General features: G+C 36.2%; 1 protein-coding gene across 1 annotated transcript; it reads right to left on the bottom strand.

The window, feature by feature from the left end:
- Nucleotides 1–4,589: 4,589 nt before the first annotated feature.
- Nucleotides 4,590–19,521, bottom strand: LOC123535900 (uncharacterized). The gene is made up of 4 exons (XM_053529300.1): nucleotides 19,262–19,521; nucleotides 17,427–17,572; nucleotides 12,302–12,456; nucleotides 4,590–7,585 (listed from the first exon to the last, which is right to left on the bottom strand). Exons 1-4 carry the CDS (start codon nucleotides 19,475–19,477, stop codon nucleotides 6,726–6,728), a joined length of 1,377 nt encoding a protein of 458 aa, XP_053385275.1. The 5' UTR covers nucleotides 19,478–19,521; the 3' UTR covers nucleotides 4,590–6,725.
- Nucleotides 19,522–21,193: the final 1,672 nt, after the last annotated feature.

Raw genomic sequence — 21,193 nt, 5'->3', positions numbered from 1 at the left:
GTTTGAAGTAAAAGTTTACGGACAACGGACGCCGGACAGTGAGTGATCCTAATAGCTCACCCTGAGCCTTTGGCTCTGGTGAGCTAAAAACAACTACAAAAACATGTTTCATAAATATAACATGCTTCACTTATTTTGAAACAAGATTTCATAATAATGTTTCACCTATTTTGAAAGAAGACTTCATAAAATTATAATGTTAAACTTATTCTGAAACAAGAGTTTTCACATACCGCTCAATTTCATTTCAACACTTAAAAAGAGTATTAATCTAATATTACAATTCACTCTAAGGAAGTAGGAACTGTACAATTCCTAAAAATACCTCCAAAGTAGTTTCAAATTTGTAAACCTGCACTTTTCAAAATTAGAATGTTGACTCTATATTTTTTTTTTAATTTAGGGCTTAATGCAAAACTAGTCTCTCTGTTCATCTATTTATTATAAACATGCACCAAACACTGGATTGTTTATAATTTTATTTAATAATACCAGTTTCTTGCAAAATTAGTCCTTTTTCTGAGACACAATTAAAAAATTACTTAAAATTTCCACACAAAAAAGGTCCTTTTAGTCAAATGACACTTAAATAAAAATAGAAATATGTGTCAAAAATGGATTTATGTATAAATAAACAAAGCCCTCAAAATTTTACTGTAACCTGTAAAACCCTTATGTGTTAGGCATTGCTATATAAAGAAATCTTGTACAGTTCCCAATACAAGCTGACAAAAAAATGCAAGAAATCCTCCCTTCAAACAAGGCTTACCATCCATTAAAGGCCCGGGCCAAAACCTAATCATATATCCCGAAGCAAGCATAGCGGTTTTATCATAAACTTAGCAAAATAATAAATAAATTATTTCAGATTTCAACAATAAATTGCTTTATCAGAAACTGCTTAAACAAAAATGCATTTTAAGCCTGTCACAGAAATCATCCAATTTTATTTCGCCATTTTATACTAAAAAACCAAATTTATTTGGGTTTTGAAGAAAGTGTAAATAATTATATAAGTGTAAAAAAATCTATATATACAAGAAGAAAAAATTGAATGTTTAAACATGGTAATGAAAAGATGATAAAAATGATGATGTGAAGATGATAACACTGGTAATGATGATTACTGAACTTAAGATCTACATGTGCTTCAAAGCGAGCGAGCGTGTTAGGGTAAATGTGTTCCTACAGACACATCTGAGTAACAATCATAAATCATTCAGTTACAACTACGCCGAAAAAAAACACCACACCCCCCAACCCATACACACCTACCCCCATCCCCCAGATGCTGCTTTGATACAGGGAGAGTTAACTGCTGTGAACATGTGACCTTGACCTTAAACTCAGAGACCAGGGTTTTGCTCTCTGCATGTAGTACTGATGAGGTCAACAACTGATGCTCATAAGTGTATCAAAAATCCTTCAAATGATTGTGAATATACGAAGAGGACACAAATTTATGCATCTTCATAACTCACTATCAGACAAAAAATATTGGTAAGGCATCTTTGCCATCATGCTACCATAATAAAGTGTTACTGTACTACAAAGACAGAATAAGTGCCAAAATGGCGGCCCAAACTGGTAAATCTGGCTGTCATATCCTTGAAGTCAGGCCATACTTTTTTAGCACTTTACCCTTGTAATATAGGGGCATACATACAGATGTACATCAAAATATCCAAATTCAAATACTTTAAAGGGGAATACATTCAGAGGTTCATCAAAATATACCAAATTTTCTACATTAAAGGGGAATATGCAGATGTACATCAAAGTACCAAATTTCTACTTAAAAGGGGCATACATTCAGATAAATATAAAAATATCAAATTTCTACTTTATGGGCTCATAGATGCAGATGTACATCTAAATATCAAAATTTCTACTTTAAAGGGGCATACATTCAGATAAATATAAAATTATCAAATTTCTACTTTTGAGGGGGCATAGAAACAGATAAACATCCAAATATCAAATTTCTACATTAAAGAGGCATACATCATGCAGATCATGACATGTGTATCAAAATATCCAATTTTTTTTAAAAATACATCATAGAAAGAAAATAAAAAATTTCAGACCAATATTTTGTAAGCTGATATTTATGCATATGATATACAGTCAAACCTGTCTATAAAGGCCACCTTGGGAGAGGCAATATATGGTCTTTATTGGGAGGTGGTCTTTATTCACAGGTTTACACTGTAAATGTTATAATGGAAAACAAAACGTGTGATCTTTAGAGCCAGGTGGTCTCTGTCCAAAAGTGGTCTTTCACACAGGTTTGACTGTACAGCTATTTCTGATCAAACTTTTGCTCCAGCATTTTGCAGACTCTTTTATAAATATTTTATGTCAATTACATCAATGCACTTATTAGACGAGGTTACACATTTGATCTTTAAGGGGAAAACCTGTCGTACAGGTAAATACAGCATTTTACTGATTAAACAAGTCTTTTTTTCATTTTATAAATATTTCATTTTTAAAAATATTGCTTTCTTCGTTTTGTTCTTTTTACATTAATACAAACAAAATACTAAAAAAACACAATAACTTTTCCACTTTAAAACCAGTATTTCTATCCAATAACCGAGTTATCAAACAACAATGATATCAGGTAAAGTTTGCACTAAATATTTTATGACTAAGCAAAAACGGGCCTTAACAACTTACATGAAATTGTAATGAAATTAAATCCTTCAACATACTTTCCTGTAGTTTATACATTTCATAAAAGCTTCTTCCTTCACATATATTGGGTCTATGTTTACTGTTACCAGATTCAGTACTGAATGGTCTCAAATAACAACCACAATTATAAACATGTAGACTGCTTGTAAAATAATTCTTATTTCAGCAAAATGTAATAGCTGATTCATGGTGACATAGTGAAATATCTTCCGTAAGCTGCTGTAGACTGAACTAATACATTCTCTGTGCAGGAAGTGCTGTTTGTTATGGGTTTAACTTCAGTTTTCCACAGTATTTTGTTTATGAACTGTCACTGGGTTAACCAAAGCAGTGTTATTCTGTACTAAGTACTGACTTTATTCTCTGCAATCAATTGAATAATTCCTCCACATATATACGGGGCAACTTTCCAGCATTATTTCAAGCAAGGGCAGGCACCCAAACAGAATCACAAACTTCCTGTACGCTTGCTGGATGGCTTCCCAACGTGACAGAATTCCTTTGACTACAACACAAGCGGTCTGGGTTCAATTCCCAGTCATGACTGATATCCAGACTAGTGGTTAGTGCTAGATGATTCACTTAAATTGTTTCCAGCAGTATCGGCCTAGACTGGATGCTGGGCACTGGCACCAGACCAGAAAGAAAAAATGCCTCTGTACATGTTATACCCTACCCCTAGGTATTCTATAAGAACCATGGTCATGAACGGGAAAATATACTAACCCATTTCAATCACGCATTTCATACCTAAAACACGCAGCTCGGTAAATGTGTACTATGGATATTGAAAAGTGGTAATTTATCTTCCATTATGTACCGGTCACATTTTTTCGAAACTTATTACCTTAGAAAAACAACGCCTAGTTTATAGTTTCTTCAACGTTACACAAAAAACTTGCTTGAACTTCCCTGGTGAAGTTCCGGTTTGGATTACAAAACCATTCCGATTGGCTGATGTGAAAATGTATGTCAGTCGTCATTTAACTACACGTGTATGCTAAAATGTGTATATGCAGCATAAATGTGCAAAATGAATTAAATAAACAGAACAGATGTATACCAATATTCATCATTTCAAGTTTCATTGTAAAACTGCGAATATTTTGCATTCTGTTTTTGTTTTGTTTACATTTCGCCTAACATGTGCACACTGCTGTGACCTCTAGACCGGATGTTCATTAGGGAAGTTCACGCGTTTTTTCTGTAACGTTGACAAAAGCATAAAATATGTGGAGTATCTCTGCAATATGGAATAGTGAGACAAAGTGACTGGTGCATGATGGAAGAAAAATTATCGCATGCTCAATATACTAGGTACCAATTCACCAACTGCGCGTTTTAGGTGAGAAATGTACTATTGAAATGGGTTAGTGCACTCTCCCATTCATGACCATGGTTCTTATAGAATACCTAGGGGTAGGGTATAACATGTACAGAGGCATTTTCTTTCTGATCTGGTGCCAGTGATGCTGGGGAGGTAAATATGATGCCTGCTGTGGGTTCGGCTGGAAATAATTTGTTCCATCCATTCCAGGTGTGGACTTTCGTTGACTACCCACCTTAAACAAGGAACTTTTACCTTTTTTTTTAAAACAGTAAAATTACGGTATGGGGGATCAGTGGCCGTGTGGATACGGTCACTGATTATGAACCCCTCGTCCTACATTGCTGCTAGTTGGAAATCACACTTAGGGTGTAGAATTCTTTCACGTGAGGAAGCCATCCACCTGATTTACAGAAAGTCAGTGGTTTTAACACCGGTGCCTGCCTGTGATGAAATAATGCCTAGAAAGGCATCTGGAGTTCCCCAACCATCAAAAGCTTGTAAATTCCCATAAGAACTATAACTGTGTGTGTCTGGCGTTAAACCCAGCAAGCAAAGAAAATATGGTACTGTGGGTTTATCATTTTAACAGAAAACATCTAGCACAAGGTATTTAAGTATATCAACAATTTTATAAAGACATGTCTCACAAAACAAGTAACTCTAAATAACAATCTAGCACATCTGAAGAGGCAAAACTAAATTATTTCTGATTATGTACACTAAACATGCTAAATACAACAAACATAAAATTAAGCACAAAATAGAAATTTAAATTCAGACTCTAATCAATATACATTCAAGCTATGGTAGTAACAAATACTTAAAAAAAACCCATATTTCATATAACAATAACCTTCCTGAAACAAATAACATTTCTTTTGCAGAATTTTTTACTCTTTTTACTCTTCTTACTTTTGTCTTCCTTCTTTCAATTTAAGGTAGTGAACGCATAATAAACTCAGGCATTTCTGAGTAACTAAATAATTCTACATACACAATTTCTGCAAAATTTCGGCTATAACAGATCTTTTTTTCTACAACAACCAGGAAATGCGGAAATCGCATACAGAAAATATGAAACCAAAGAAAAAATGCTGCTTCTCAATTGCTGATCTACTACCTTACATAATGGAACAGAATAAATAAATATGTTACATTCGTAATAGCATTGTTTGCTGCAATATGGCAGGTAAGGATCTATTACTAGGCTATAAAGAAAACATCTGTTTACTGACACTGTGACCGAGCAGTTTTTTCCTTTCATTTTTACTTGTGTAACATATGCTATTTCTATACAGGTTATTTGACATTTTCAAGTGCGCTAAAATCTACTCAACATGAGAAATAAAAGACCGACTCAAGAAATACATGTAATATTTGAAGCTATACATGCCCTGCAAGCTGAACAACAAAGACTGGTAATAATTATTTAATTCTGAATATACCACTAGAAAAAAATAAATTTTTTTTGCCTTTTTTCAAATAAACCACTTTTGAAATGATAATTGAGCCACATCATGAGAAAATCAACATAGTGCATTTGCGACCAGCATGGATCCAGACCAGCCTGCGCATCTGCGTAGTCTGGTCAGGATCCATACTGTTCACAAACGGTTTCTCTAATTACAATAGGGTTTGAAAGCGAACAGTATGGATCCTGACCAGACTGTGTGGATGAGCAGGCTTGTCTGGATCCATGCTGGTCACAATTGCACTATGTTGGTTTTCTCGTTGCGCAGCTGATTCAATGTTTAAGGTAATGGACTGGTGACGACAATCAGCAAATTTCATGTTTTCCATATGCAATTTTGTCTCCACATTGCTTAATGTGATTGCATAACCACACTGAAATTGCCATTACGGGCCCACTATCTTAAATCAGCAAAAAAAACACAATTATTAGTAGTTAAAATTAACGAAAAGACATACATTCTACTTATAGTTGGAAAATAACACTCAAAAAATACCAAGTGTTGCCTTTCTAATTTTGTAACCCTGCATATCACTATAATGTTGAAGTAAAATGTACTTAAATAGCATGGCACTTCCATGGCCGAGTGGTTAAAGTCGCTGACTTCAAATCACTTGCCTCTCACTGAATTGGTTAGAAGTTCATTTGTGTCATCAATGACATGTTCAGAATTATTCTGGGGGTCATTTGTGAATATGGTGTGCTAAAACGCACGAAAATTCCTTTCAAGGAAACCTCTGTTCTCTTTACTATAAAAGCAGAAATTTTCGCAAGGGTTTAATAATTCCAATTCCAGTGGGATACCATTTTTACAGATTCACGATTCGCGACCATACTCATGAAATTTTGACCCAGCAAAAATACATGCTTTTACAGTATATAAATCTGTCATCACAAAGCATTTATTCCATGAATTATTCTGTTTAAATAACTTTGCATTCAATATAAATACTTGACAATGTATATTCAACAAAATTTATAAGTTAATTCCATTCTGTTCACTCTAAAGAGCTTGTCATGTGTTTATTTCACCAGGCATTTACACTTTTAAAAACCTTTTCAATATCAAAACATTCAAATAGGCAATCTGTCACTCTAAACCAGCTTGTATTTACCAGGTATTCACACTGAAACATCTAGTTTTCCCTATCAAAATATTCAACCATTCTGTTCACTCTAAGTTAGCCTCTCTATATATCATTTCACTAAGTATAAATTCACACTCTAAAAGAGCTTGTCTTCACTATATGTATATTCAACTAGATACTCTGGATAGGCTTGTGTGCTGTCAAATATCACAAAGATCTTTGGGTCAGCTTCATTGTCAACACATGAATCGTAACATTTACCAAACTGGTCGCTGTTCATATACAGAGGAGGTGGCTTCCTCAGTTTTGGATTACCCGTGGTGTATTTACCGACTAACACTCGGGCAAAGAACACTCTGGCTTTTGGCCTTTCTATTTCCTCTGTTTCAAAGGCAGTCCCAAAAGGTGATGATGCTAAGCCAGTAACATTTCGAACAGCCACCGGCTTTGGCAGTATTCGTCTTGAACATGAAAGTAGCTGTTTTCTTTTGGACAGCAAAATTTTCCTTTTTGCTGTGATATCACTTGATGGCATATTGAGAATATTTTGCATATAATGTGTGGAATTACTGGTACCCACAGATCCACTAGGACCTGGCTGTGCAGGATTTGTCAAGCTCCCATTAGAACTGGAAGCAAACTGACTGGATCCGGAATTATTGCTCAAGTTTTGAGAAGAACTTGGTTGAGGTTGAGAACCAGTCTGTGTAATCTGCCTCACTACAGACTGACTTCCTGTTCCTGTTGTTGCATTATGGGACAGATTCATTGGCCTGTACTGACTGGTTTGTATCACTGATATACCCACAGGGGTGGATATTGGGTGCAAAGGTTGACCAAAGTTCACATTTACTGGTGGAAATAGCAGAGGGGGCGCTGTTGGTAAAGTCATTGACGTGGGCTGAGAAAATGTCATTGATGACCTCAATGCACCATGTGGACGTCTTAGATCTGTGTACTGATGAGAATATGACGCATTCACAGCAAAGTATGAACCTGAAAAAGTTATTTTAAGATAAAACACCAGCATTTCAATAGACATAATAATGTAAACTCACATTTCCATAAATAGAAGAGAACAGGCACCAGGCATTATAGAGTACATTAATTCTTCAGTTGGTAGTCAGTCTCATGAGTATATCTGCTATCACTTCTAAACAGGTGGATATTAAAACAAGAGTGCCAGACTGTCACAAAATATGCCCGTCTAAATATTCAGTTAAGTAAATTCAAGGGACATTATCCAAGAGTGCCTGGGGCAATTTTGGTGGTTATCAAACTTGGCTGAGATATTATGCCTAAAAACATTGTCATCAAGTTTGGTGAAGATCAGATGAAAACTGTTCGATTTAGAGGGCTGACAAGACAAAATTTGCAGTTCTTCCAGTAATTCAATGGCCATAACGCAAGAGTGTATGGTTTGGGTGTTTATCGGATTTGGCCGAGATATTATAACCAAAAACATTTTTCAGCAAGTCTGGTGAAGATCGGATGAAAATTTTGCCCCTTCCAGGGACGGTAACTCTAGAACCAAGAATGAAATCAAGCAAGTTTTCGAAAGGAATCGTGATCTTAATATTGTGACTCAAATTGTGTGTAAGTGTGGTTAAAATCAAATACCAAATGTCACTTCTATTGTGTTCACAAGGTAAAAATTAGTAAATTTTGGCTCATTCAGGGGTCAATCAGGGGCCGTAACTCTGGAACATTTAACTGGATCTGACAGATTCATCATGGAATCCAAGATTTATTGTTGTTAAAGATATTTTTCAAGTTTGTATCAAATCAAACCATACAAGCTGCAAAAGCCAAAATAGCAAATTTTGGCCCCTTACAGCGCCATAACTCAAGAACCCATGATGGGATCTGGCCAGTTTACAAAAGGAACAAAGATATTATGCCAATCAGGGCTCCGGAAATTTTGATAACTCAATCGGTCCGAAACGAAAATCCTGACATCGGCACTACCCCACCCACCGCATTCCCAATATTACATATTTTGTAAAACATGATAGAGTAAAGAAATAAGCATGTCATGCATTAAAACTGAGTTACCGGTCACCGCGTGTTTCCATACAATGAAGACAGTTATTCAGTGTTATGTGTGATCGTTACTTTGTTTAAATTTCGATGTTTTTCCGAGAAAATACTTGTAAGGCATTGACACCGTGTGCGTAACTAGTCTAAAAGCCAACGCACGTGACCGGTACCGTATACACGGCAGATACTTTGTGATGTTTCCTCATTCTTTGACGGAATTCTATAAAATACAATGCGTCAAAGTGAATTACACGACACATATTCTCTGCTAAACAGTCTCAGTATTTTAAGAATACTCTGCTGCGGACCGAATGTGTACGTTATATGAACGCTGAGATCGAATTTCCCGCATGTATATATATAGTACCAAAAGGTCACGCGTGTTGGCCACGGATATTTCATTTCACTTATGTTGTACTTCAATAAGCAAGTTGTATGTTCTCTTCTGATGTAAACAAAATTTCATTTTGAAACGTTTTTTAAAAGACCGATTAGATAAACAGCGCCACTCCGGTTTTCTTTATCATTCGTGTTTGCCGGTCCATTTTTTTTTTCTTTTTCTTTTTTGCACGGTCAGGTTGCAAAGACGATTTTCTGCACTTGTTTCTACTGGAGCCCCAACAAATGAATCTTGTAATTTTTTCAAATCAAGTAATTATAAAAAATATTTTGATCGGTTTTCCGTGTGATGTCTCAATAAATCAAAGACCTATAATGTACAATTATAGCTCTTTGATTAAATGCAGTGACCATTTGTTTTTTACCGTGATCAAACATAGCCTTTTGAAATAAACCATCCGTCGGATTCTAAATAAAAGAAGTGGATCCCCGTCGAAATGATTTGGATCCAGTCAGACATATTTGGAAACCAGTCAAAAATGTTTAATACATTGCAGTCGGCTGTCTGCAAACATTAAAGGATGTGCCGCGCGAGCACTGATTGCGTCACGTGCTAATTACGGACCGATTATCAAAGTGACAATCAGACCGTTTGACACGTTTATTGATTATCTGAGGGTGCGACCAACAATTTCCTGCTTGGCAGTAGATGGTGTATTGAGATATCAGACCGAAATTTATACTTTTCTCCATTTTTACGGGACCGATTTTTTTCGTTTTTTCACTTCATGAATCGGTCTGAAAAGTCAAAAATCGGTCCAAAACCGACAAACCGGCAAATTTCCGAAGCCCTGATGCCAATACAAGTTGTGTGCAAGTCTGATTAAAACTGATTGCAAAATGTGGTCTCTATTGTGTTCACAAGGAAATTGTGGACGGACGACGGACAGACGGACTGATGAAGGGTGATTCCAAAAGCTCACCCTGTCAATATGTGACAGGTGAGCTAAAAATGGTTCAAATGTTTTGTTGTTTTTAGCCCTGACTGCCTATATAATCAGTCAAGCAACACCACTTGAACAAATGTAAGAGAAAACATTCTAAATGTAAATGACATTTTTTATAAAAAATCTTTGATTATGCAAAAAGAAGACCCTTGGCAAACTAGGCTACTATCTTTAATCAAACGTTTGTAGGAAATCACCATTAAAACTTTGATTTAATCGAAACAAAACATTGAATGCAGCTATCCAGATAACTTTATCTTTTTTTCTTCACTGTAATCAACCACTGTAACAGCTGGCTTTATTTTGAGAATTAAAAAAATGAGCCGCACCATGAGAAAACCAACATAGTGGCTTTGCGACCAGCATGGATCCAGACCAGCCTGCGCATCTGCGCAGTCTGGTCAGGATCCATGCTGTTCGCTTTCAAAGCCTATTGCAATTAGAGAAACCGTTAGCGAACAGCATGGATCCATGCTGGTCGCAAAGCCACTACGTTGGTTTTCTCATGGTGCGGCTCAAATGCATCTTTGCATCATTCTTTCAATTCACTATACATCTGAGGAAGTCAAATACAAACTAGAAATGTGTCCATGGGACATAGATGCCCCCACTTTATGACAAAGGACACAGATCAACTTTGGGAAAACAATATGTTGCTATTTAAAAACAAGAGGACCATCATGGTCCTGAATCGCTCACCTGTCCCCACATGATCAAGTTTTGAGTATGACGTCGTTTTTTCTATTATTTGACATAGTGACCTGGTTTTTGAGCTCATGTGACCTAGTTTTGAACTTGACCTAGATATCATGAAGATAAAAATTCTGACCAATTTTCATGAAGATCCATTGAAAAATATGGCCTCTAGAGAGGTCACAAGGTTTTTCTATTATTTGACCTAATGACCTAGTTTTAAAAGGCACTTGACCCAGTTTTGAATCTGACCTAGATATCATCAAGGTGAACATTCTCACCAACTTTCATGAAGGTCTCATAAAAAATATGGCCTCTAGAGAGGTCTCAAGGTTTTTCTATTTTTAGACCTACTGACCTAGATTTTAACCGCACATGACCCAGTTTCGAACTTGACCTAGATATCATCAAGGTGAACATTCTCACCAATTTTCATGAAGATCCATTGACAAATATGGCCTCTAGAGAGGTCACAAGGTTTTTCTGTTTTTAGCCCTACTGACCTAGTTTTTGACCGCACATGACCCAGTTTCAAACTTGAACTAGATATCATCAAGATGAATATTCAGACCAACTTTCATACAGATCCCATGAAAAATATGGCCTCTAGAGAGGTCACAAGGTTTTTCTAGTTTTAGACCTACTGACCTAGTTTTGGACCGCACGTGACCCAGTTTCGAACTTGACCTAGATATCATCAAGATGAACATTCTGACATCCTATGAAGTTTGACCACTGTAGGCCCAAGTGACCTACAAACCCATTAAAGGTTAAGGGCATCTGCTGACCACAAGCATTCATCCTATGAAGTTTGGCCGCTGTAGGCCCAAGTGACCTAGAAACCCCTTAAAGGTTAAGGGCATCTACTGACCACAAGCATTCATCCTGTGAAAATTGACCCCTGTAGGCCCAAGTGACCCACAAACCCCTAACGGTTAAGGGCATCTTCTGACCACAAGCATTCGCCCTATGATGTTTGACCATTGTAGGCCCAAGTGACCTAGAAACCCCTTAAAGGTTAAGGACATCTACTGACCACAAGCATTCATCCTAAGAAGTTTGACCACTGTAGGCCCAAGTGACCCATAAACCCCTAACAGTTAAGGGCATCTTCTGACCACAAGCATTCGCCCTATGATGTTTGACCACTGTAGGCCCAAGTGACCTATAAATCGTTTAAAGGTAGAGGACATCTACTGACCACAAGCATTCATCCTATAAAGTTTGACCACTGTTGGCCCAAGTGACCTAGAAAACCCTTAAAGGCTAAGGGCATCTACTGACCGCAAGCATTCATCCAATGAAGTTTGACAACTGTAGGCCCAAGTGATCTAGAAATCCCTTAAAGGTTAAGGGCATTTACTGACCACAAGCAATAATCCTATGAAGTTTGATTCCTGTAGGTCCAAGCATTCTAACATCACTGATCAAAACTGAAATGGTGTATCTACCTTGTACTGAACTACCAACCACCATACTGACTGAATGGGTAAAACAGAATATCCCTTCTTTGTCAATGTGTGTGTCAGGGCTCTGGAGGTGGATGGGGAGCAGGAGTTGGAGAGCAAGGGTGTGCACAACAGCTATTTACTGTTTTCATATTATTCAAATATAATTCTTAAAATGTACAAACCTTGACCATATAAAGTTCCATGCTTTCCACACAGTCGCCAGTCAAAACCTTTCCGACAGATGGCTTCCACAGCTGATGATGAAGTGCCGTGAAAGAGCTGTCCTTCAACGACACTGGTAAAACCCCCACTGTCACGCAGCATCTCAGATTTCTTACTGTAATATATGAATAATCTCCCTTTATTCTTCTTTGTTTTTCTTTCTACATAGATACAGTTCTATTTTTTTGTATTGGAAACATGCAAAAAGGAAGTTTTTCAATCAAAACTTAGTTCTATCTTTTTTGTGCAATAAGGCGGTCTTAGTAATATGGAAAGCAAATTAATTGATTAATTTGAAAATAAACTTCTGTACCTTGTACATGAAGTAAAATCTGCTTATGTTTGGACAATGACAAAAGCCATTGGATTTTTCAGAAATTTCCAGGGTTAAGAAGATCCAGTTTTCAGAGATTTTACTACAAATTATTTCATAATTATAACATTTCAGTCTTACCACGCAGTAATCAAAACATCTTGGTAAAAAGCTTTTTGCTTGTTTGTGTTGTATGAAATAAAATGTCTTGATTTTGGTCTGAATGGGGATATGAAATCGTAGATGTGGACTTAAGAAGATAAAAAGACCAGGAATTTTGTTTATTCATTGGGTTTGGATTTCATCCACTGACGCAACCATGAAATCTACCCAAGACCCCTATGTCAATTAATAATTTTAAAGTACTTTAAAATCAATTTTTTTTGTACATCTGGCAACTTTTCAACTTTACTGATTTTAGAGAAAGAAGATACCTTTAAGCTACAACATTATATTAGGCATGGTTGGGCAAATGGGTTAGAATCATCGACTTCCAGTACATGGCTTCCTCGTATATAAGTGAGCCGTGCCATGAGAAAACCAACATAGTGGGTATGCGACCAGCAAGGATCCAGACCAGCCTGCGCATCCGCGCAGTCTGGTCAGGATCCATGCTGTTCGCTAACGGTTTCTCTAATTGTAATAGGCTTTGAAAGCGAACAGCATGGATCCTGACCAGACTGCGCGGATGCGCCGGCTGGTCTGGATCCATGCTGGTCGCAAACCCACTATGTTGGTTTTCTCATGGCACAGCTCAAGTATATTTAAATCAATTAACTCTGCTCTAATTAGCTGACATAGAAATCAATCAATTCTGTTCCCATTTATTGTGTGATAATCTCGACGTGTGAATTGATTATTACAGCACTTACATGAAATTATTACCTTATTAATGAGAAATCATTCATTTTCGTGGTGAACTAATATTCGTGGATTTCGTGGTTCAGAGTGAATCCACAAAATTTAATCTCAATAAAACAGAAAATTTCCGCGACCTGACCAGGAGTTTGTGTGAAGGATGGTGTTTGAATTATTTGAGTTCCAGCAAATGAAATTTGGCTGTATACACAAGAATTGATCAAAGCCTAGTTTTTTTTTTATTATGCATAATGTTCAATTAGATAGCAACAGCAGGATTATAAATAAAGGCAGACTATATACAGGAACAGATCACTGATATGCTGAGATAGGCAAGGTTTAGTGGAGAGGAAGTGATCCGGTGGTAACAGTGTCTGACCATGAAACCGGAGATCATGAATCAGAGTCCTTGCTCCTCAAACTAAAGTTAATTACATTGGGATATAAGTCGCGTGTATGGATGCTTTACATCTGGCACTCCAAAGAATCAGGGAAGTTTAATCTGTAATTGGAGCATGTTCTGTATCTTACACTACTGTAAAATCATTTAACTTCGTGGTTTTGGTCAAAACTGCAATTTCGTGGGGATATGAATCGTGGATTTCAACTTTTGAACATACCGTAAAATGAATGGGAATTTTACTTGTTTGTTGGGATTAAAATTTGTGGATTGACTCAACCACAAAATCCACGAAAATTAATCCACCACGAATATCAATGATTTCACAGTATCCTCCCACTAAAAAAATTACAAAACAGTCTTGCGGAGGAGTCACCCATACAGGTTTCTGACAGCAACTATAAATATTAGCTTACAAACAAACAGGAACAGATCACTGGCTATGTGTCAGACAGGTAACTACCGAATTACATAATTGGATGAATACACAAAGGAAGTGCAAATATTATCGACTCCTTATTGGCAATATGAAAATCTTCCTGGTATTGTGACATAATAACCAGCCTATTTAATCAGATAACTAATTTCCAGTAAGTTAAAAAGAAAGTACACTTATTTTACAGGTATAGAAGAATTGCCAAAATCAGTACGAAATGCAATAACTAACCATATTGATTTTTTTTTTTTTTACTTTGTGACCAAACATGACCCAGTGACAAAGAAGAATTGTAGGAGTTCCAAAAATAACTTCATGCTTATTTAATTCAGTTAAAATGTTTATAATTTTTGACACCTATACTAAAGTATTAGTAAATTAACTATTTTTAAAATATGCAAAACTATGTGAACTATTCTTGTTAGTTTTTCGTTAGGTTGTAAATTGCTCCTACACAATTTAGTACCTACATATTGCCACTTTTCAGTTTAAATACTGGAAACACTAGGTCACAGTAGGAAACACTAGGTCAGAGTAGACCCATCAAAGTATGTCTTGCCAGCTGCTTACTCACACTACTGGTACTGATGATAAACCCGAACAGAAAATGAGGTTTTTTACCCGTAGCTTTTTTATTTCTGCCAATTGTAATCAATGGTCGGTATCAAAATAAAGCTTAACATTTGCCGAAAACTTTACATAATTCAAATTTATATTTAGTAAGCAAACTCATACAAAGTGAGGTCCTGAAAGGGGTATGTAAAATGGGGACTGTATGAATGTTGACTGATGATTAATTCGAACACTCTGACATTTACAAAATTTTCCTCATAGTATTGTATTGAAACTTTCCCCAAAAAGTTGAAACAGTCATTCCTGATCAAGTAATGAAAAGTTACCAAATGTCAGGCCTTCATGTTTCGACAGTGAGCATGGGCAAAAAAAACACCCTCTTCCCCAGTAATTTTGGACAAATAATTTTTATACAAATAAATGTAAGTCATTTGTTTATACAGAATATTTACCAATTTTTTTTTTTGTTTACACCAGTTGGTGTTGTAAGTGGAAACTATTAGATGATGTGTTCAATTTTATAAATAACCGATTGCAATCGAATATTTCCAAGGTGGTCGACTTTATCATCTGTCCGGGTTTATCATCAGTACCAGTAAAGGACTCTGCACCCCTACTAAAGATTTAAACCTGTAACAGTAAAGTGCAAAGTGATTCAACACCTAAAGCAACCCCACGTATCTATAGCGAAAAGTGCAGACCAAGATCAGCCTGCACAGATGTGCAGGCAGATCTTGGTCTGCACTGGTTGCAAAAGCGAAATCACTTGCTGCCAGCATGCTGAAGGTTAATAAACTTTATGTACTTTTATGAATTCAGTTTTTATTGCGTTTCAAATTGACTTCGACTTAATAAACCTTTATCTGATACCATGATAATCAGTTACTGGAGAAAGTATATTTAATGACCGGGTTTAAAAAATATGTAACCATAGTCGGGCAATTACTGGAAGGTAAATTAAACAAAAGTTCCTGGTTTTCTAACTCTTATAAAGGTTACCGCTCAAAATTCATCACCATATACACATGTAAGATGAAATTGGATATTGAAAGACTGTGATAAACCTCTTCTTTCCATCAGTTAACTTTAACCCTTACCCTGCTTAATTTCTATAATGAACTTGTCCATCTTTCAATTTGGACAGTACCATTAACTGTTATGAGGGGTGCTTACCAAAAAGATACTGACTGAATGGCAAACAGTACAGTCTGATCTTGGTCTGCACTGGTCACAAAGGCAGAATCACTTGCTGCTAGCAGGCTAAGGGTTAATATTGATTTTGGCCATGGTATACTTAGCAGTTCCACTTTAAATTCAAAATAAAAGGATGTTTAAGACAGTATGATAACCTTTTTTACTGGCTGCTGTCCTTTGTTTAAAAAGACAGCAATTATAAAATATCAGGTAATACAAGAGGGCCATCTTGGCCTAACTAAACTAAAGGAACCAGCCTGGGTACCATCTGGTCTAGTCGCATAATGGCAGACAGTTAATTTGGGACTATTTTTTTCATCTGAGATGGCAATCCAGGTATTTGTTAGTGCTATTTTTGTTTTAAATTTCATTGTGGATATACTGCTGACATTCTAGTAGAAAAATCAAAGAGGGAAGGCTGTATTTTGTGAAGTAAAATCCAATGACAGCAAGCGTAGTAATATGGGTTCATGACCGGGTCATTTTTGATGTAGTTTTACAGTAAACAAATGTGACAGGAGAAATCTTTCTTAGAAGATACATGACCCCTACTTTTCTTTACATTTTTTGATGGTTTAAAGACTACTCTTTACAATGAGGTAAGGAATTGCAATTTAAAATGGGCCTGGCTATATGTGATAACTCTGTAAACATTGTCTGTTTTATATAGAATATATAGGGAGTATTGTTTACGCTATTGTGACCTCTTGAAAAGCCAAATCGGTAAGTCTACACTAGTTCTATGGTATTTACTGAAACACTGAAACGAAAAATGTGTATACAAAACACACAGGTCATCAAAAGGGCATACATGACACAGGGTTAGTGTTTGAGTAGGTTAATGCCCTTGTCTGTGACGACCTTGGAGGTAAAGGCTTGACTCTTGTGGCACGTCACACCCTTTTATCAGGTTTGATATTTGTTTCATTGGAATCCCTAGAATTATTCAAAAGCTACAGCTGAAATACAAGATGTTCTAGCTCACACAAGGAGTGTTACTGCTGAAACATGAAATGTTACAATAGTGACACAAAATGTTACAGCTGAGACAAGAAGTGTTACAGTTGTGACACAAAATGTTACAGCTGAGACACAAGTTGTTACCACTGGGTCACAAAATGTTACAGCTGAGACACAAAATGTTTCAGACAGGTAAACTCACAAGCTAATGAACAGTATGCTTTCTGCATACTTCTCTTCCAAGGTGTAAGGCAAGATAATCATCAGGCACGGAATACAATTACTGTACGTTACATCTGCTACCATTACACTACAATTAAACATGAGGAATATGAATAAATCAGTACTTACACAGTGTAATATTTCCACTGTATTGGATTCTGAACTCTGTGAACTGCTGTAACTTCTACACTGTGATCCACCATAGAATCAAAGAATCGTAAAACAACATTCTGATAATCTTGTGATTCTGTCTCCAAGGGAACCAGGACATAGCCCTGAAATGTTGAAATATGTCAGTCTTTCAATAACAGTAACTGAAACTGTAGCTCAACAGGTTAATTGGCTAACTCCATAGGTACATTATAATCTTATAAAGTATGAATCAAGAGCTTTGGGCACTGCATGCTTAAGTTCTATGTGACATCTGACAGAAGACAGAGAGGAGGATATTTGTTTGTTTCAGTGTAAAATCAAAATACCTTTCACGTGTGAACACCAGATGCAATATTTTCAAGAGTGGCAAAGATGCTATTGAAAATGTAAAATATGATGTTCATCAGTGAAAGATATTTTGATCGTACATGTAAAACAAACAAATTATTGCAAAATTCAGTATGACTGGTTTAAAATAAACTGACCTCTGTAGCATAACTTAAAAAAAACAGTGTCATACACTACCAAAGGTGTCATACACAATCAAAACAAACAAAGGTTACACTAAAAAAATAAGGACCTGCGAAATAAACAGTACAAACAAGTGACTGAATATTGCAGTGGCAATACAGAAGTCCCCTACCAGTGGAAAACTTTCAATAGTGACCTTGGCCTTTGACCAATAAGTGCATGTCAAGTGCTGACACATTGTCTCAACATGATGAACACTTCTGTGTAGCGCTAAGATAATCCACCATTGCAAGTAAGAGTTATGGAGCGAAAACAATTTATTACTTGACCTTCAATAATGACCTTGACCTTTGACCTACAAGCATGTCATGTACATGCATAATCTACATAATGCCCTCTATTCACATACCAAGTTTTATGAACCTAGCTTGAATACTATTTTGAGTAATTGCAGGATCCAGATTTGCAGACGGACAGACGGCCAAGGGCAGACTGAGGCATACATGCAGTCCCCTCCGATGTTTCACTGGTAGGGGACTAATCAACATCAATAAAATCTTGCATTAAATCTTACTATATCACCTACATGTACTTTCTTCTTAGATGATCTGTTTTTCTTAGAAATTGTTCACTTGACTCTTAATGTAAATGTACCTCATATTTCATGCATAAGCCTGGTTTCCTGTGTCTTCATATGAATACTTATGTCGGTTAAAGAACAGACCAGCTTCAAAGTTTATACTTTTAAAATTCTTCCATAAAAGGTCATTATAACTTTAAAGCTGTCCAAACTAAAAAAATTAAGATATACAAAAATTCATAAATCAACAATAAAAGAATTTATAATATTATATAAAAAAACAACAATAAGAGCTGTCCGTAAGACAGCGCGATCGACTTTTCTCAGTGCTTGACTCTGAATTAGAGCTTTTCCAGTAAAAAAAAATCCAAGTTAAAAAGGGACATAACTCTCTCAAAATTCAAATCAGAGTTATGGGAACTGTGTCTCCTGGTGTAGACTTTGATAGCAAACAACTCTTTTGAGTTTCAAGTCAAAAGCTTTAATACATTTGTATATAGTAACAGAGATATTTGACTATCAAAACTTTAACCAAAAATTCTAAGTTAAAAAGGGGCATAATTCTGTCAAAATTCAAATCAGAGTTATGGGGATTTTTTCTCCTGGTGTAGACTTTGATAGTAAGTAACTATTTTAATGTCAACAGCTTCAATAATAACAGAGATATTTGACTTTATCAAAAACTTTAACCAACGGCGACGGCAACACCGACACAGGGGCGAGTGCAATAGCTCTACTTTTCCTTCGAAACTTTACTTACATCCCTGTTAACGTCCCTCTCATCCATTGGTTCCCAGTTTCCAGGACAATCCTCATATTTCTTCAAATACCTCATCACACTGCCATCTTCTGCTTGATCTAGGTCAGCAGACGCACTGTCCTGCTCCAGCTCTTCAGATGCATTCTTCATGATCATGTCAGAAATATAGTCAACATAATCCTGGTCCAGCTTATCTTCAAGTATTTCTACAACCATGGCAGGTAGAGATTGTCGGAGTTCGCCTAAAATATAGAAGAATGCTCAGTCCCTAAACTAGGCTTTCAGATTATCAATAATTAGCGAAAGCCAGTTATATACATACTGTAAGTGTACTTATATTAGCGCAGCTAAATTTTAGCGCAAACGCCTTGAATTGAGTAGTTTTGACTTATTAGCGCGTACTTGTATTAGCGCAATATCACCAGCGCTAAAATAGCTAGTTGGTGGCTGAATGGTATTCCTAATGAAATCGACCAGGCACGCACATAAAAATGCATAGGTCTACAGTATGACATAAAATCTACATTCGTTTAGATTACAGGGCCCACACTGGGCTGAAAAAAGTTGGAGCCACCTTTTTTCTCGGGAACGGTAGGGAGGGTGCTGGAGAGGTTTCCCTTCCTGCGGCGCGTTGAAAATTTTTGTTACTTCCCATAAGCAAATGGTGATATTCTAGCTATATAGGGGGACTTTTGAATGAAAGTGGGTATACCTCTAAAGCAAGTTTTGTATTTTAAAATGTTGTTGGATGTTTGAAGCAACCTGTCTGAAATATTTTTCCATTACAGCTTCTTTTTGTTGTGGGCCTACTATGTAAATGCATGGCCCGGGGGCTGTGTTTTTGGTGCTCTGTGCTTCCGAGAAATCTACCCTGATACAGGATTACATTTCAAATCCATTCCTAACTTTTAAAGACATTCAAAAAACTTGGCAAACACCTTTACTAATTACTTACTAAGATCACAGACACGGATCCAGTGTATTTTTATTTTTTTTTATTAATATAAAAAAACAACTTAGTGTTAATCTGTATACTGTAAATTTGTACATGTACACAGTGCAGAATGGTGATAATTGTTTGTTTTCAAATTTGCACTTGGTTTTCAAAGCAGTATAATGTTATGGTGACACTTGTTATTAGCGCGACCGGACAAACTGGTGATCTACTCCGAAGGTGCTAATTATACCATGTTTATGGACAGTGGCGAAGAAAAAAAAGCAGCTTAATTTACAACAAGAGGGCCATGATGGCCCTATATCGCTCACCTATTATCATTGCACTTGAGGACAAAAAGGTCCTCAGAAAAAAAATCTAAGTCCAAAGGACAGGAACAACAAAGTGAAGAAATTTAACCAAAAAGAAAATAAAATTCTTACAAGGTACAGATATGTCAAAATACACCTAAAAATTGGAGGTACCATCCATGTTGTACCACAGAAAAGTGGTCTCGGTTTTTCCCTAAGGCCAATAATAAAAAAGGTACTAAAAACAAGCTATTAATAGTAACGTAAAAGGGAAGTAATTAAAAAAAATGATTGTAAGTTAACAAAAGAAGGATCTGCCAAATAAATCTGTTGACATAAATGAAATTTCAAATTAGTATCTTCATTAGTTACGGAGATATACCCATTTTAATTTGAAATAAAGGGAGGTAATTTGACATAAAATCAGTCCATAGTTATCTACCCTCATTGGCTCAGTCCAACTAATGACAATAATGAAATTTCAAATAAGTCCTATAAGTACTTACTGATATAAATCCAGTTTGATTACAATCAGGGGAGGTAATCAGATATAAAATAACTCTGGAACCTACGAATGGATAATAGGGATCTGGCCGGTTCAAGAAAGGAACCGAGACCTTATGGTGACACAAGTTTTGTGCAAGTTTGATTAAATTCAAATCATAAATGAAGCTGCTATTGTGCAGA

This window comes from Mercenaria mercenaria, chromosome 17, assembly GCF_021730395.1.
Source record: "Mercenaria mercenaria strain notata chromosome 17, MADL_Memer_1, whole genome shotgun sequence".
In the NCBI taxonomy this organism is placed as follows: Eukaryota; Metazoa; Mollusca; class Bivalvia; order Venerida; family Veneridae; genus Mercenaria; species Mercenaria mercenaria.
This window is presented reverse-complemented; position numbering and strand designations above follow the sequence as displayed.

What these genes read in the sequence shown, in the direction of transcription:
- LOC123535900 (XM_053529300.1), bottom strand. Translation starts at nt 19,477, where the DNA reads ATGGTTGTAGAAATACTTGAAGATAAGCTGGACCAGGATTATGTTGAC. An exon ending in AGAGGGACGTTAACAGGGAT is followed by an intron (nt 17,573 to 19,261) that starts GTAAGTAAAGTT and finishes TCAACATTTCAG; the next exon opens with GGCTATGTCCTGGTTCCCTT. An exon ending in CAGTGGAAATATTACACTGT is followed by an intron (nt 12,457 to 17,426) that starts GTAAGTACTGAT and finishes CATATATTACAG; the next exon opens with TAAGAAATCTGAGATGCTGC.